The sequence below is a fragment of the Scyliorhinus torazame genome, chromosome 8 (assembly GCF_047496885.1).
Source record: "Scyliorhinus torazame isolate Kashiwa2021f chromosome 8, sScyTor2.1, whole genome shotgun sequence".
Taxonomy (NCBI): domain Eukaryota; kingdom Metazoa; phylum Chordata; class Chondrichthyes; order Carcharhiniformes; family Scyliorhinidae; genus Scyliorhinus; species Scyliorhinus torazame.
The window spans coordinates 23,742,528-23,758,629 of record NC_092714.1 but is presented as its reverse complement, the minus strand read 5'-3'; the positions used below and the strand labels follow the sequence as shown (position 1 = coordinate 23,758,629).

The 16,102-nt window shown below is 49.0% G+C and overlaps 1 protein-coding gene across 1 annotated transcript in view; it reads left to right on the top strand.

The window, feature by feature from the left end:
- LOC140427677 (ATP-binding cassette sub-family G member 1) overlaps positions 1–16,102 on the top strand; it is a 71,831-nt gene that overhangs the window by 43,429 nt on the left and 12,300 nt on the right. The window contains exons 8-11 of the mRNA XM_072513159.1: positions 4,089–4,203; positions 5,764–5,912; positions 12,406–12,507; positions 14,947–15,115. Of these exons, the coding sequence (XP_072369260.1) occupies positions 4,089–4,203; positions 5,764–5,912; positions 12,406–12,507; positions 14,947–15,115 (535 nt within the window). The remainder of the gene's footprint in view (positions 1–4,088; positions 4,204–5,763; positions 5,913–12,405; positions 12,508–14,946; positions 15,116–16,102) is intronic.

Sequence of the window (16,102 nt, the reverse complement as noted above, 5' to 3'; positions counted from 1 at the left end):
CAATCCCGACTTCTGATTGATTTGTTTGACAAAGGCTCCATCACCTGGCATTTGCTTGCCTTGGCTGTTAATGACAAAGCCACCACAGTCATTGTCGTCTTGGTGCCCAAGGCATCGCTTTGCTGCATCTGTCCCAGGACTAACTCTAGATGCCAGTGATAATCCTTGCGACACACGAGTCTGCACAGCCCTTTAAAGCAATGGGTTCATCACTGCAACCCTGCCTGCCAAAGTCGAGCAAACCAGCAAGAGAACTGGGAACCTTTCCAGGTGAGAGTGAGAGTCAGGTGCCACCTTACACAGGCTTGTGACATAACACCATCCCAAAACAACAATCCTCCGCATCGGAAGGTACTAGGCGGAATTCTCCCCCCCCACGCCGGGTGGGAAAATCGCCGGGGCGGCGCGCGAGTCCTGCCACGCCGCCCCGACGCCCGCACGCGATTCTCCCACGCCCCCCCAAACCAGCGCCGCGAGAATCACGCCTGGCCGCTCAGAGAATCACCGCTCGCCGTTTGCAAAAAGCGAGTGGCGATTCTCCGGCCCGGATGGGCCGAGCGGCCGCCCCAACACGACAGGTTCCCGCCGGCGCCGGCCACACCTGGTCGCTGCAGGCGGGAACTGTGCGGGAATGCTGGGGGAGCAGCCTGTGGGGGGTTCCTGCACCGGGGGGGTGGCTTCTGATGGGGCCTGGCCCGCAATCGGTGCCCACCGATCGGCGGGCCAGCCTCTCTAAAGGAGGACCTCCTTTCCTTCGCTGCCCCGCAAGATCAATCCTCCATATTCTTTCGGGGCTGCCTCGGGGAGGAAGGCAACCGCGCATGCGCAGATGACGTCATTTATGCAACGACGGCTGCATCATTGACGCGGCACCGCTTTTTACGCAGCGCCAAGGCCCAGCGCCCGTAAAATACGTGACGCCGCTCCTTGCCCCCGGGGCGGGTGAACAGGGGGCTGGGAGTGGGCTCCGACGCCGGAGTGAAACACTCCGGTTTTCACTCCGGCGTCGGGACTTTGTCTCCATTTTGGAGAATCGCGCCCACTACTTGCTAACTCGCCATCTTTCCTTACAGGAATTTGATGAGCTAAATACTTTTCCCTTAAGTATGTCCCTGACTTGATTCCCTGATACGCCGCCAGTTTTAGTGCCAGCGAGAGAGGATGCATGCTGGTTTTGCAGATGGCACCCACTGCTTGGCAGCTGTGTCCTTTCGCAGTGCAATGTTTCAATGTCTCATACCTTGTTAGAATAAGTCACAAAAAAAATCACCCCAATTTTGTGCCTGCTTCTCCGTAATTGAGAAAGCTCGATGAAGGCCCAAATGTTCATAGTTTCAGATTTGAGAATGGACGAGAGAAGATTAGGCAAATCAGAGATTTGATCCTGGTATTGGGTCTAAAATACCTCAAGGTCATGGAAAGTAAGGAAAGGCTGGGGGATGGACTGATCTCTACTGGATTCAGGAACCTAGAAAGAATGAACTAGATTAAGATGGAGGCCACTGTTGTGTTATGGTACCTCTGCTGAACACAATAAGGGGCTGTAGGTTTGCTTGATGTTTCAGTGATGAGACCTTGAGACTTTTATGTTTCAACATGATATCTCTATTGTTCATTTTTAACTATATAAAGATCCCAGATGTTGTCACACATGTTCTGCTACTCAATGCCGGCTGCTTCTTTCCAGAGTGTTCTTCCAAGATTGTTCTCTCAGTCTATTACGATGTGACTCCATACATCATACTGTGGGTAGTGCTGTTCTCAAATCCCACATTAACCCTTGCTGTGCCAAGCATCTTTACATTACAATGGCATGCAGGCACAACCAATGTCAGTCAACAGCCAGTTCTTGTGAATAGTCATTCTGTTCCAGTGTCTGGAGCTCAAAAGGCAGCATTTAATGGAAGGTGCAACAGGTGAAAACATTTAGATTCTAGGTCAATGGTTTTGCAATGCCTTGTGAGTCCTCTTGGGTGCGTATGACTGGGTGGACCACCCTTAGTAACTGGGTAGTGGGAGTTACCAGACAGTGATGTCTGATTAGAGAAACTACACAAGGAGAGCTGGCAATGGAAGCAATTTGATTTCGTCTTCAGAGAGCAGTCATTGGGTGAGAATTACTCTCTGAATTTATTCTTCAAAATAGACAGGAGTGCAAACAACCTGACCCCCCCCCCCCGCACCCAACATTTTCCACAGCCCTGATTTTAATCAAGTGACACCACTACCAGCTGCACATTGGCTGAACCCACCCAATCAGTCTAACAAAGGTCATGTTGGCGTGTTTGCGGGTGGCACTGTGGCACAGTGGTTAGCACAAATGCTTCAGGGCCCCGAGGACCTGGATTCGATCCTGGCCCCGCGTCACTGCCCATGTGGAGTTTGCACATTCTCCCCGTGGCTGCGTGGGTCTCAACGCGTGGGCAGCACTGTAGCAAAGTGGTTAGCATGGTCGCTTCACAGCTCCAGGGTCCCAGGTTCGAATCCCGGCTTGGGTCACTGTCTGTGCGGAGTCTGCACATTCTCCCCGTGTGTGCGTGGGTTTCCTCCGGGTGCTCCGGTTTCCTCCCACGGTCCAGAGATGTGCAGGTTAGGTGGATTGGCCATTCTAAATTGCCCTTAGTGTCCAAAAAGGTTAGGTGGGGTGATGGGATAAAGGGGATAGGGTGGAGGCGTGGGGCTTAAGTAGGGTGCTCTTTCCAGGGGCTGGTGCAGGCTTGATGGGCTGAATGGCCTCCTTCTGCACTGCAAATTCTATGATTCTAACCCTAAAGATGTGCAGGGTAGGTGGATTGGCCACGCTAAATTGCCGCTTGATTGGAATTTTATTTTTTAAATGTTTGCAGTGTGTGCAAAACGCACATGCTCTGAATTTCGCTGAGGTGACGTGGGGGGAGAAATATTGTGTCTTGCATCCGCTTGCAGCCACTTCTTTATGGACAGGAGCATGTTGGCCCATTGACTGCATGTTGTTCATGGACTATTGGGACAGAACTGTCAATTTGTGGAGCAGCGTAGGAGATTCACGAGCGTGAAACCAGTCTCGCACTATTGAAGAGACAGGGAGTAGAAAAGCATGGAAGTTGTGATGAACGTGTACAAAACACTGGTTCAGCCTCAACTGGAGTATTGTACTCAATTTAAAAGTGATCCTCTGAAAGAGCTCCCAACCTAGGTGCACTCCCCCAACCCTATACCTGTAATCACACCTAACCTGCATATCTTTGGACATGAAGGGGCAACTTTAGCATGACCAATCTACGTAACTTGCATCTCTTTGGAAGCTGGGACTTTTCACCTTGGAGAAGAAAAGATTGACGGGAGATTTGATGGGGGTGTTCAAAATCATGAGGGGCCTGGACAGAGCAGATCGGAAGAAACTATTCCCATTGGCGGAAGGATTGAGAACCAGAGTGCAGCATTTTTAAAAAGAAAATTTAGTGTACCCAATTCATTTTTTCCAATCAAGAAGCAATTTAGCGTGGCCAATCCACCTACCCGACACATTATTGTGTTGTGGGAGTGAAACCCACGTAAACACGGGGAGAATGTGCAAACGCCACACGGACAGTGACCCAGAGCCGGGATTGAACCTGGGATCTCAGTGCCGTGAGACTGCAGTGCTAACCACTGCGCCACCGTGCTGCCCCCCGCCCCCCCCCCACCCAGAGTGCAGCGTTTTAAGGTGATTGGCAAAACATGCAATGGCGACATGAGGAAAAATCTTTTATGCAGTGAGTGGTTAGGACCTAGAATGAGACTGTGGTAGAGGCAGATACAATCATGGCATTCAAAAGAGAATTCGATAATTATCTGAAGAGACAAGAATTGCAGGGGTAAAGGTTGGGGCAGTGGGACTATGTGAGCTGCTCTCGCAGTGAGCTGGCATAGACAAGACAGGCCGAATGACCTCTTTCTGTGCTGTAAGCATTCTGTTATCCTGTGACTCTAAGATACGTGGAATGAGGCGGACCAAAGTGTTTTTTCTTAGATAAAACTGAGTCTCATGATCAATCCTCGTGACCTGAGACTTGACAGGGTGGATGGTGCTGTTATTCATGTGGTCTTCTCCTTTTGTTTTTATTCAGCTCTATGTCCTAAGCCAAGGGCAGTGCATCTACCGTGGAAATGTTTGTGGTCTTGTCCCATATCTGAAGGAGATTGGCCTGCATTGCCCAACCTACCATAACCCCGCTGACTTTGGTACGAACTGATGCTGTGCACAGAATGTGCTGATTTTCTTCGCAATAGGATATTTTACCTGCGAGCGCAGATATTTTGTTTGCTAGAAGGCACCTCCAACAGTACAGTCCTCCCACGGTACTGCATGGAGTGTCAACCTCGATCTTGTGCTGAAGACCCTGGAGTCGACTTGAACCAAAACCTTCTGACTCCGAGACACTGACCCACTGTCGGTCTTTCTCCGAGCTAACTTCCTCCTCACTCCCGGAAATGGGCGGGAGAGGTTTGGGGCTGGGAGATCTTCAACAGTTAAATAGCTGGAACTGACTCCAATATGTTTGCAGATATCAGTGTTTCCAAGTGTCCCATCTCTCCTTGATGGAATTAATGTACTTAAATCAGCCTCCACAGACCCAATTTAAAACTGATTATTTCTGCAGTAATTTTCCAGATGCCGCAGTTCTCTCAGATGCAGTAGCCAACCACTAAATAGCCCCCAGCCCCAATATCTAACTTGCCCTGCACAGGCCTAATCTTCAACTTCTACCCCCCCCCCCCAACTCCAATCCCTAGTCTCCCTCTACATAGCCCCAATCTGCAACAACCCCCACTCCCAGACCTTATTTCGAATCCCCCCACTCGCTCTAATGTCTAACTTCCCATCACACAGCCCTGCTCTCGAACATTCCCCACTCAGTCCCACATTCTAACATCCCCACCCGCCGACCCAATCTGCAATTCCTTTCTCAGCGGCGATCTTCAGCCCCTTATCCCAAGCTGCAATCACAGCCAGGGGCTGGTTTAGCTCAGTGGGCTAGACAGCTGGATAGTGACGCAGAACAAGGTCAGCTGCGCGGGTTTAATTCCCATACCAGCTGAGAATCCTGAATTCTCCCTCCGTGTACCCGAACAGGCGCCGGAATGTGGCGACTAGGGGCTTTTCACAGTAACTTCATTGAAGTGTTAATGTAAGCCTACTTGTGATAACAAAGATTATTGTTATTATTATTATTATTCTGACCTCACCCCTCCCGAACACAGCCTCTCTCTTCCTCCAATCACAGTCTCTCTCTCTCTCTCCCGCTCCTGATCACGCTCTCTCCCTCTGTCTCCCCACCCCAATATTGGCCTCTCCCTCTCTCTTACTCACTATCTATCTCTCGCTCTGTATCTCTCTTTCCCATGCTGGAGGCAGTTTCAAAGGTGATCTCTCAATTGGGATGGAGCCCAGCAAACCCAGCCTAGCCAAATTTAGAAAACAAATCTCAAATAGGTCACGTGATGGCCTTTTCACTCAAATTATTATCAGGAATAATTTAAACCGTAGAAAATAAAATTTAGGTTATTAGCAACCGAGGCTTCACATCTGTCATGTCACCCAAAAGGGAGAAAACAGTTCGGAACAGTATTGTTATTTCCCATTTTTTACTGGTACATTCCATTTTAAGGTATGCAAGACCAATTCTAACCAGGATTCTTAATTCCCAAGTTTTACTGTTTTTAGTAGCTGCAAATACAATCAGTTATCTCATGGGAGATGTAATGATGATACATGCTAATACATCGCGCTTGTTTCCATAGTCATGGAGATCGCTTCCGGTGAGTACGGGGAGCAGAACCCCAGGCTGGTGAAAGCAGTGCAGGATGGGAAGTGCGATAGTGACTGCAAACCACACGAAAATGAAGACAAGGATCTGAACCCTTTCCTCTGGCACAGACCATCTGTTGAGGTAAGAGGACCCCTAACAATGAAGTGTTTCAATATTGCTGAAAAGAGAAGCTTTCTGTCTTCTGATAAATAATAATAATAATTGCTTATTGTCACAAGTAGGCTTCAATGAAGTTACTGTAAAAAGCCCCTAGTCGCCACATTCCGGCGCCTGTTCGGGGAGGCTGGTACGGGAATTGAACCCACGCTGCTGGCATTGTTCTGCATTACAAGCCAGCTATTTAGCCCACTGTGCTAAACCAGCCCTGACAAACACAAGAATGCCCAAATGTTGATCGATCATGACTATTTATATCACAGGAGAAAAGAGCGCCGATTGGTTGGCAAGCTGACCCTCATTGGCCGAGGTTTTGCCCTGTTACTTTCTGCATGGAGCAGCAGCAGACCTAAAAATAAGGTGCCAACCTGGTGAAGCTACAACACAGGACCACCTTTTGCCAAACAGCATAAGCAGCAAGCAATGGACAAAGCTAAGCAGTTCCACAATCAATGAATCAGATCTAAGCTCTGCGTTCCTGTCACATCCAGTCGTGAATGGTGGCGGACAACTAAAATCTCATTGGAGCAGAAGGCTCTGCAAATATCCTCCTCCTCAATGATACGGGAGCCCAGCACATCATTGCAAAAGATAAGTTGCATTTGCAACAATCTTCAGCCAGATGTTTCAGGCGAGATAGAGGGGGATGTAAAAGGGGTGGAGGTGTTGCGCTACTGGTTAGGGAGAATATCACAGCTGTACTGCGGGAGGACACCTCAGAGGGCAGCGAGGCTATATGGGTAGAGATCAGGAATAAGAAGGGTGCAGTCACAATGTTGGGGGTTTACTACAGGCTTCCCAACAGCCAACGGGAGATAGAGGAACAGATAGGTAGACAGATTTTAGAAAGGAGTAAAAGCAACAGGGTTGTTGTGATGGGAAACTTTAACTTCCCAATATTGTCTGGGACTCACTTAGTGCTAGGGGCTTGGACGGGGCAGAGTTTGTCAGGAACATCCAGGAGGGCTTCTGAAAACAATATGTAGTTAGTCCAACTAGGGAAGGGGATGTACTGGACCTGGTATTGCGGAATGAGCCCGGCCAGGTGGCAGAAGTTTCAGTCGGGGAGCATTTCGGGAACAGTGACCACAATTCAGTAAGTTTTAAAGTGTTGGTGGACAAGGAGAAGAGTGGTCCTAGGGTGAATGTACTAAATTGGGGGAAGGCTAGTTATAACAATATTAGGTAGAAACTGAAGAACCTAGATTGGGGGCAGATGTTTGAGGGTAAATCAACATCTGATATGTGGGAGGCTTTCAAATGTCAGTTGAAAGGAATTCAGGACTGGCATGTTCCTGTGAGGAAGAAGGATATATATGCCAAATTCGGGAACCTTGGATAACGAGAGATATTGTAGACCTCATCAAAAACATAATGGAGGCATTTGTCAGGGCTAGAAGGCTTTGAATAGACGAAGCCTATGTGGAATATAAGGAAAGTAGGAAGGAACTTAAGCAAGGAGTCAGGAGGGCTAAAAGGGGTCACAAAACGTCATTGGCAAATAGGGTTAAGGATAATCCCAAGGCTTTTTGCACCTACATAAAAAGTAAGAGGATAGCCAGGGAAAGGGTTGGCCCACTGAAGGACAGGGGAGGGAATCTATGTGTGAAGCCAGAGGAAATGGGCGAGGCACTGAATGAATACTTTGCATCAGTATTCATCAAAGAGAAGGAATTGGTGGATGCTGAGTCTGGAGAAGGGTGTGGAGATAGCCTGGGTCACATTGAGATCCAAAAATACGAGGTGTTGGGCGTTTTGAAAAATATAAAGGTGGATAAGCCTGATGGGATCTACCCCAGCATACTGAAGGAGGCAAGAGAGGAAATTGCTGAGGCCTTGACAGAAATCTTTGGATCCTCGCTGTTTTCAGGTGATGTCCCAGTCCCAGAGGACTGGAGAATAGCCAATGTTGTTCCTTTGTTTAAGAAGGGTAGCAAGGATAATCCAGGGAACTACAGGCCGGTGAGCCTTATGTCAGTGGTAGGGAAATTACTGGAGAGAATTCTTCGAGACAGGATCGACTCCCATTTGGAAGCAAGTGGACGTATTAGCAAGAGGCAGCACGGTTTTGTGAAGGGGAGGTCGTGTCTCACTAACTTGATAGAGTTTTTCGAGGAGGTCACAAAAATGATTGATGCAGGTAGGGCAGTGGATGTTGTCTATATGGACTTCAGTAAGGCCTTTGACAAGGTCCCTCATGGTAGACTGGTACAAAAGGTGAAGTCACACAGGATCAGAGGTGAGCTGCCAAGATGGATACAGAACTTGCTAGGTCATAGAAGGCAGAGAGCAGCAATGGAAAGGTGCTTTTCTGATTGGATGGTTGTGACTAGCGGTGTTCCGCAGGGTTCAGTGCTGGGCCCTTTGCTGTTCGTAGTACACAAAAATGATTTGGAGGAAAATATAACTGGTCTGATTAGTAAGTTTGCGGACGACACAAAGGTTGGCGGAATTGCGGATAGAGATGAGGACTGTCAGAGGATACAGCAGGTTGTAGATCGTTTGGAGACTTGGGCGGAGAGATGGCAGATGGAGTTTAATCTGGACAAATGTGAGGTAATAAATCTCTGAAGGTCTAATACAGGTAGTATTGATAGTCAGAGAGATCTAGGTGTCCAGGTCCACAGGCCATGAAAGGGGCAACACAGGTGGAGAAGGTAGTCAAGAAGGCATACGGCATGCTTACCTTCATTGGACGGGACATTGAGTATAAAAATTGGCAAGCCATGTTGCAGCTGTATAGAACCTTAGGAAAGCCACACTTGGAGTATAGTGTTCAATTGTGGTCACCACACTATCAGAAGGATGTGGAGGCTTTAGAGAGGGTGCAGAAGAGATTTATCAGGATGTTGCCTGGAATGGAGGGCATTAGCTATGAGGAGAGGTTGAATAAACTTGGTTTGTTCTCATTCGAACGAAGGATGTTGAGGGGCGACCTGACAGAGGTGGACAAAACTATGAGGGGCATAGAGAGAGTGAATAATCAAAGGTTTTTTCCCCAGGGTAGAGGGGTCAATTACTCGGGGTCATAGGTTTAAGGTGCGAGGGGCAAGGTTTAGAGGAGATGTCGAGGCAAGTTTTTTACACAGAGGGTAGTGGGTGCCTGGAACTCGTTGCCGGAGGAGGTGGTGGAAGCAGGGACGATAGTGACGTTTAAGGGGCATCTTGACAAATACATGAATAGGATGGGACTAGAGGGATACAGACCCCGGAAGTGCAGAAGATTTTAGTTTAGACGGGCAGCATGGTCGGCTTGGAGGGCCGAAGGGCCTGTTCCTGTGCTGTACTTTTCTTTGTTCTTTTGGATGATCCATCTCAGCCTCTTCCGGAGCTCTCTAGCATCACAGGTGTCAGTCTTCAGCCAATCCGATTCAGTCCACATGATATCAAGAAACGGCTGAAGGCTCTGGATACTGCTGGACATTATACCGGCAATAATACTGAAAACTTGTGCCCCAGATCTTGCCACACACCTAACCAAGTTGTTCTGGTACATCTACAAGAATGACATCTACCCAGCAATGTGGAAAGTTGTCCAAGTATAACCTGTACACAGAAAAGCAGGATAAATACAACCTGGTCAATTACTGAGCATCAGTCTATTTTCGACCATCAGTAATGGAAGGGGTCATCAACCGTGCTATCAAGCAGCACTTGCTCAGCAATAACCTGCTCACTGATGCTCAGTTTGGGTTCCGCCAGGGTCACTCAGCTCCTGACCTCATTACAGCCTTGGTTCAAACATGGACAAAAATGGTGAACTCCACTGGAGGAGTGAAAGTGACTGCCTTTGGCATCAAGGCAGCATTTGACTGAGTGGGGCATCAGTGAGCCCTAGCAAAACCCGGGTCAATGAGAATCAGGGCAAAAACTTTCTGTTGGTTGGAGTCATACCCAGCACAGAGGAAGATGGTTGTGATTGTTGAGTGTCAAACATTTCTGTTCCAGGATTTCACTGTCGGAGTTCCTCAGGGTAGTGTCCCAGGTCGAACCACCTTCATTCCATAAGAAGGTCAGAAGTGGGGATGTTCACTGATGATTGTACAATGTTCAGCACCATTCGCAACTCCTCAGATACTGAAGTAGTCCATGTCCAAATGCAACAAGATCTGCGGCTGGATTCTCCGATTTCGAGGCTATGTCCCAACGCCGGTGTAGGAACGGTGGCGTTTTACGACAGAAAAAATGGCATAAAACGGCCACCGATCCTTTGTTTGGTTGGGGGCTAGCATGCCGGCAGCGTAAAGCACCCGGCTCTAGCTGCCGAAACGGCCCGGAGAATTGCCGGGTCTGTAGCAGCACATGCACATCCGCTCGTGGACCCAGCCTGCGTAATAGTCCCCCCTTTGGCTGGCTCGCGCACCCGGACCCCCCCCCCCCCCCCCACCCCACAGTGCCCCCACCCCCTGCTGAAGTCCCCCCCTGCCTGCGGGTTTACCCTCCCCCGACTGTGGCGGCGCTGGACTGAGTCTGCAGCCGCCATGCCCAGTTCCCGACGGGTGAGACCACACACGACCGACGCTGTCGGGAACTCGGCCAGTCGGGGTCAGAGCATCGGGGGGCGGGCCTCAGGCAATGAGGCCGTCGATACAGCGCGTTTGAGGGGGCAGGTCAGAGACTAGAAATCGTGTGGCAAGTATCTCGCCTCCTGACTCCTCGGAGCCTGTTCACCATCTACACGGCACAAGTCAGGAGAGTGACGGAATGGTCTCCACTTGCCTGGATGAGTGCAGTTCCAACAACACTGCAGAAACTTAACACCATACAGAGAAAGCAGCCCCGCTTGATTGCTCCCCCTTCCACAAACATGCACTCCCTCCACCACTGATGCACTGTGGTAGCAGTGTGCACCATCTACAAGATGCATTGCAGAACTCACCAGCCCCGACCAAATCCACGGCCACCAATGTCCAAGCGGACAAGGCAGCAGTTACCTGGGAACACCACCACCTGGATGTTCCCCTCCAAGTCACTCACCATCTTGACTTGGAAATATATCACCGTTCCTTCACTGTCACTGGGTTAAAATCCTGGAACTCGCTCCCTAACAGCACTGTGGGTGTACCTACACCATATGGACTGTAGCGGTTCAAGAAGGCAGCTCACCACCACCTTCTCGAGGCAGAGTCAGTAATGCCCATGAATGAATTTTTAAAAAATTAGTACCTGTTTTCTTGCAGTCAAGAACAGCAGCCCCCCCCGCCCCCAATGTCAAGTTTACAATGGGCATGAGTAGGCACAAAGTAAAACTGCTCCTGACTTAATTCTAACTCACAGTAATCAGAGATCAAAGTAGAGAGAATGTTTGGGGCTGGATTTTATGCTCTCCCCATGGCAGGTTGGATGGCGGGGAGGGCATTTAATCAGGCAGCAGGGTGGTAGTTGAGGACCCGACCACCTTCATGCCTCCAGTCGAGGCCCTTAAGTAGCAATTAATGCCCAATCAAGATCCTCCTTCTGTTGCCAGTGGTATTAACCCAACAGTGGGAGAGCTGTGCAGGTTGTGGTCTCTGGGGGTGGTCCCTCACTTAAAGGCACTCAGTGCCTGATCAAAGAACCCAGCATTGTGAAGGCCAGTGGTCCCACTGACAGCCACACACTTACCTCTGGGTCAGTCCGTGATGCTGGGTCTCCATTGCCTGTCATTCCGCCAGCAGCCACTGCCTCTCCAGTGGCACTGCTGAACACAGGAGCTGCTGGCCTCTGATTGGCCACACATATTTTCGAGTCAGACTTCCCAGCTCCGGTATCCTGACCCCTGTCGATTGCCTGAATGGCAAAAAATTTGACTGACCTTCCACAATGAAGGCAAAGGGGTTCTCTCGCACAGTGGGCTAAACAGCTGGCTTGTAATGCAGAACAAGGCCAGCAGCGCGGGTTCAATTCCCCGACCGGCCTCCCCGAACAGGCGCCGGAATGTGGCGACTAGGGGCTTTTCACAGTAACTTCATTGAAGCCAACCTGCGACAATAAGCTATTATTATTATTACCAGTTCTCCCATTGACGGCCGAGTCTCCCATCATCTCCTCTAAAATAACTGTGAGAATTGAGACATATTTTGTAGTATAGAGGGAGCTGCCCTGATATTGTAGCTGAGGCACATTTTGGGGGCAAGAATAGAGGGAACCTTTACATTGCCAAATTTCTTTACTCATTGGGTGAGAGATTTATTTTGATTGTTTAGAAACTAACATTTTCACCGTCTGACAGTATTGCAGTAAATATGGAAATCAGTGGGTCTTATCACAGTGTATGTTAGCACACTGGATCACAAGGCCTACCTCTGTACCAGGCCTGGGAGTGTTCGATATTGGGACTGGAAGGGATGTCAATTCTAAGCCACATTGTTCTGTGATTTGCTAAACAGTCCCCCTTCTAATGAAGGGTGAGAACCAAAGATCATGTGGCATGGAGTAATAATTAAACATGACTGAGTCTCTTCTTTCTGTCTTACAGGATCCATCTCCCTCAGAAGGTTGTCATAGCTTCTCTGCCAGCTGCCTGACCCAGTTCTGCATTCTTTTCAAAAGGACCTTCCTGAGCATCATGAGAGACTCGGTAATAATTGTGCTTCCACTCTATGGCTGATAATAATGCTCCAAGTTACTGGGTAATCACTGTGCCCTCTGTTACCCAGTAACAACCCCACTCTCCAGTACTCAGTAACAGCGGTGCTCTGAGATATGGGGTAATAATCCTTTGCTACAGTTATTCAGGCCTTGGGTGAGACCACACCTGGACACTGTGTGCAGTTTTGGTCTTTATATTTAAGGAAGGATACATTTGCATTGGAGGCGGTACAGTGAATATTCACTAAATTGGTCCCTGGATAGAGGGGGTTGTCCGACAATGAGAGGCTGAGTAAATTGGGTCTATTTATTCTGGCATGAGCGGCGATCTCATTGAAGTGTATGAGATCCAGAACGGGCTCGATAGAGTGGATGCTAAGAGACTGTTTACCCTGGTCGGGGAATCTAAAACACGGGGCCCCAGTGTCAGGATAAGGGGCGGACCAAGGACTGAGGTGAGGAGAAATTTCTTCACTCAAAGGGTTGTGAGTCTTTGGAAATCTCTTCCCCAGAGGATCGTGGATGTTCCATTGTTGAATATATTTGAGTCTGGGATGGGCAGATGTTTGGTCTCTCAGGGTGTCACGGAAAATGGGGAATGTGCAGGAAAATGGAGCTGAAGGCCAGGCTCAGCGGCCCTGTTGGGCTGCATGGCCTGCTCCTGATCTTATTTCTTGTATTCTTCTGCATAATTGCAGTCTCAGTTGTTCAGTAATGTTGCGAGCGAATGACAACTTTCATTGACTTCGGACAGAGGAACTGGAATTGGCCTTTCGTCCCTCTGGCCTTTTTTGCCATCCAATTGGACGATGTGTTACCTGTATTTTAACTCCATCCACCCACCTTTGCGCCCTTGCCTCAAGAAAATCTATCAAAGTTAATGTTTCAGCTCAATGACCTTTCTTCAGAATACTCTCTGGGTGGAATTTCTGCCCCTCCCCACCGGTGGGATTATCTGGTCCTGTCAAAGGTCATATCCCCCCCCCCTTGGCAGATTCCCTGATGGCTGGATGGGCGAGACACACAAAGGTTCGTAGACATCGATGGAACCAGAGGATGCCACTGGTGGTCAAGGGGGAGCAACCTCAATATCTTTTCGGGAAGATAGTTCCAGATTTCCACGACTGTTCATTGAAGAAATATTTCCTGGCACCAACCCTTTTTTTAAGTTCATGTCCCTTGTTCTGGATTAGAACATAGAACATACAGTGCAGAAGGAGGCCATTCGGCCCATTGGGTCTGCACCAACCCACCCAAGCCCTCACTTCCACCCTATCCCCGCAACCCAATGATTACTCCTCAAGCGTCCTTGAGCTCCCAAACTTCCACCCCAACTAACCCTTCCCGACCAATCAACTATCCCCTGACCATCTGCCCACACCCCCACCCTCCAACCACAACACTATCCCCCTTTCCCCAACAAAATCCTCAGTCCCCTGACCACCTGACTACCCACCAACAGCTGACATGCACCAACACCCACCCGATCACCCCCCCCCCCCCGCCCCACCCCACCCCAACCGCTCGACTCCCTGACCATCCTACCCACTTGCCTAACACACTTGCCTTCTGTCCTGTCAAAAGTGGCTGGTACCTTTGGGCTTACTGGTTTAGGGCAGTTAATGCACAGAAGGGACTCCAGAAGCACGCGAGCTGCAAATTTCTCAGCAAGTCCAGGTGGGATGTCCAGGCAACAAATGTGCAGCTCCCATAGCGGGTAAGAAGAAAGGAGCGGATGGCAATCAGACGTTGATTACCACTTCAGTGAAGACTTGGCCCTATCGCCTTCCTGAGATTTGGGGGCCAGATTTTCGATATTGAGTTGGGAATTTTGAGTTCTGATATTTTCTGATTCGGCAGACCTATCTCCAGAAAAATGGCCTGGGCATGCACTATTCAGCTCCAGTGAAGTCGGAGTGGGCAACGGGTTGCTAGAACATGTTCAGATGTGGCCACAGATGCGGGAAAATGCAGAGGTGGACTGGTTAGAAGGCCCACCTTGGTTCTCTGGGAATCCTTGGTGGTATTAAAGATTGTTGGGCCCTCGAGCCCTCACCCCTCACATCCCCTCATCCCTTCTACCCATTCCCAACTATCCTTCCATGCCCCTTCAATGACCCATGCCTCTTCGCTGATGGCATTATTATAAATACCTGGCTGAGCTCCAAGGCACACGTGTGACTCATCCCTGTTTGATTTTGATAAATATAACCAACTAATGTCCCATTCGCTTTCACGCTGCATTGGCTGCAGGGTGTCTCACCACGGCAGGGCTGGGTAATCCCTGGCCATAGTCTCAAAATTGGGACTAAATCTTGTAGGGAGCTCATTAAACCATTTTAACTTTTTAACGATAGGAGATGCTACGCTGATGTTAATGATGCTTTTTCCTAAAATGGGCCTACAGCACGTTCTTTATTCTCACCAGGTTCTGACTCACCTCCGCATCATGTCGCACATTGGGATTGGGTTGTTGATAGGTTTGCTGTACCTGGGAATTGGGAATGAGGCAAAGAAGGTGCTGAGCAACTCCGGCTTTCTCTTCTTCTCCATGCTCTTCCTGATGTTTGCAGCACTCATGCCGACTGTCCTTACCTGTGAGTATCTCCCCTGAAGGCATGGTTTCTTTAGCTGAGTGAGAACTCCTAAGGCTTAGGCTATCTGTTTGCCATATATGTTCATGGAAAATGTGGGCATCCATGGAAATCCAGTATCCATCTCTGTACAGCTGAGTGACTTGCTGGACCATTTCAGAGGGAGTTAAGAGTCAGATTTATTGCTGTGGGTCTGAAGTCTCATGTAGGTCAGGCCAGGCCAGTAATTTGGCAGATTTCCTGACCGAAAAGGACATTAGTGGACCAGCTAGTTACTTACAACTATGGTAGTTTTATGGTCACAATTACTCACTTTTGCTTTAAATTCCAGAATTATTGAATGAACTTAATTATTGGGGTTTTCTTCATTCATGGACTGAATTCTCCAGAGGCCCTTATGTGAGGGCCATATGCAGATCCTGACCCCAAAGGGGTCCGAGTCTCATCCGCCTATGTGATTTTCCCAGAGGTGGCTAATTAATAGGCCATCACTGGGAACTCCATCCAGTTAGTGCACAGGAGAGAGGGCCAATTGGAATGCCTTATGGTCTGGGCAGCTAGCGGCTGTCCCGAGAGAGGTGGGTACTGCCTGCGCTGGTAGGGAATCAAAAGGTGCCTCAAAATGGAGCTGCCTTCTGAAGATTTCTAAAATTGTAAAACCGAAGTGAGACCGATGTTATCAGTCCACCATTGTGGAGGGAAGTGGGAGGGCAGGTGGGTGGGAGGAGGGGAGATGGTTTGGTTCTAAGGAGGTCTAGATAGCCTCTCAGTCTGCTGCCCAGAGATTGCCTCCAGGTCGACCCGGAAGCAGTTCGGATGCAGCCATGGAGGCGGGTGACATCTTTATGAGGTTATCATTCTTTCTTTGATTGGCTTCTTTCAATTTCTATATGTTTATTTGAACAAGATTAATAAGTGTGAAGTGAAGTAAAGCTTCTGTTATTGATACTATACTGGCTCTGTTTGAGTGGCACTTTTAGGTGCAAGTTT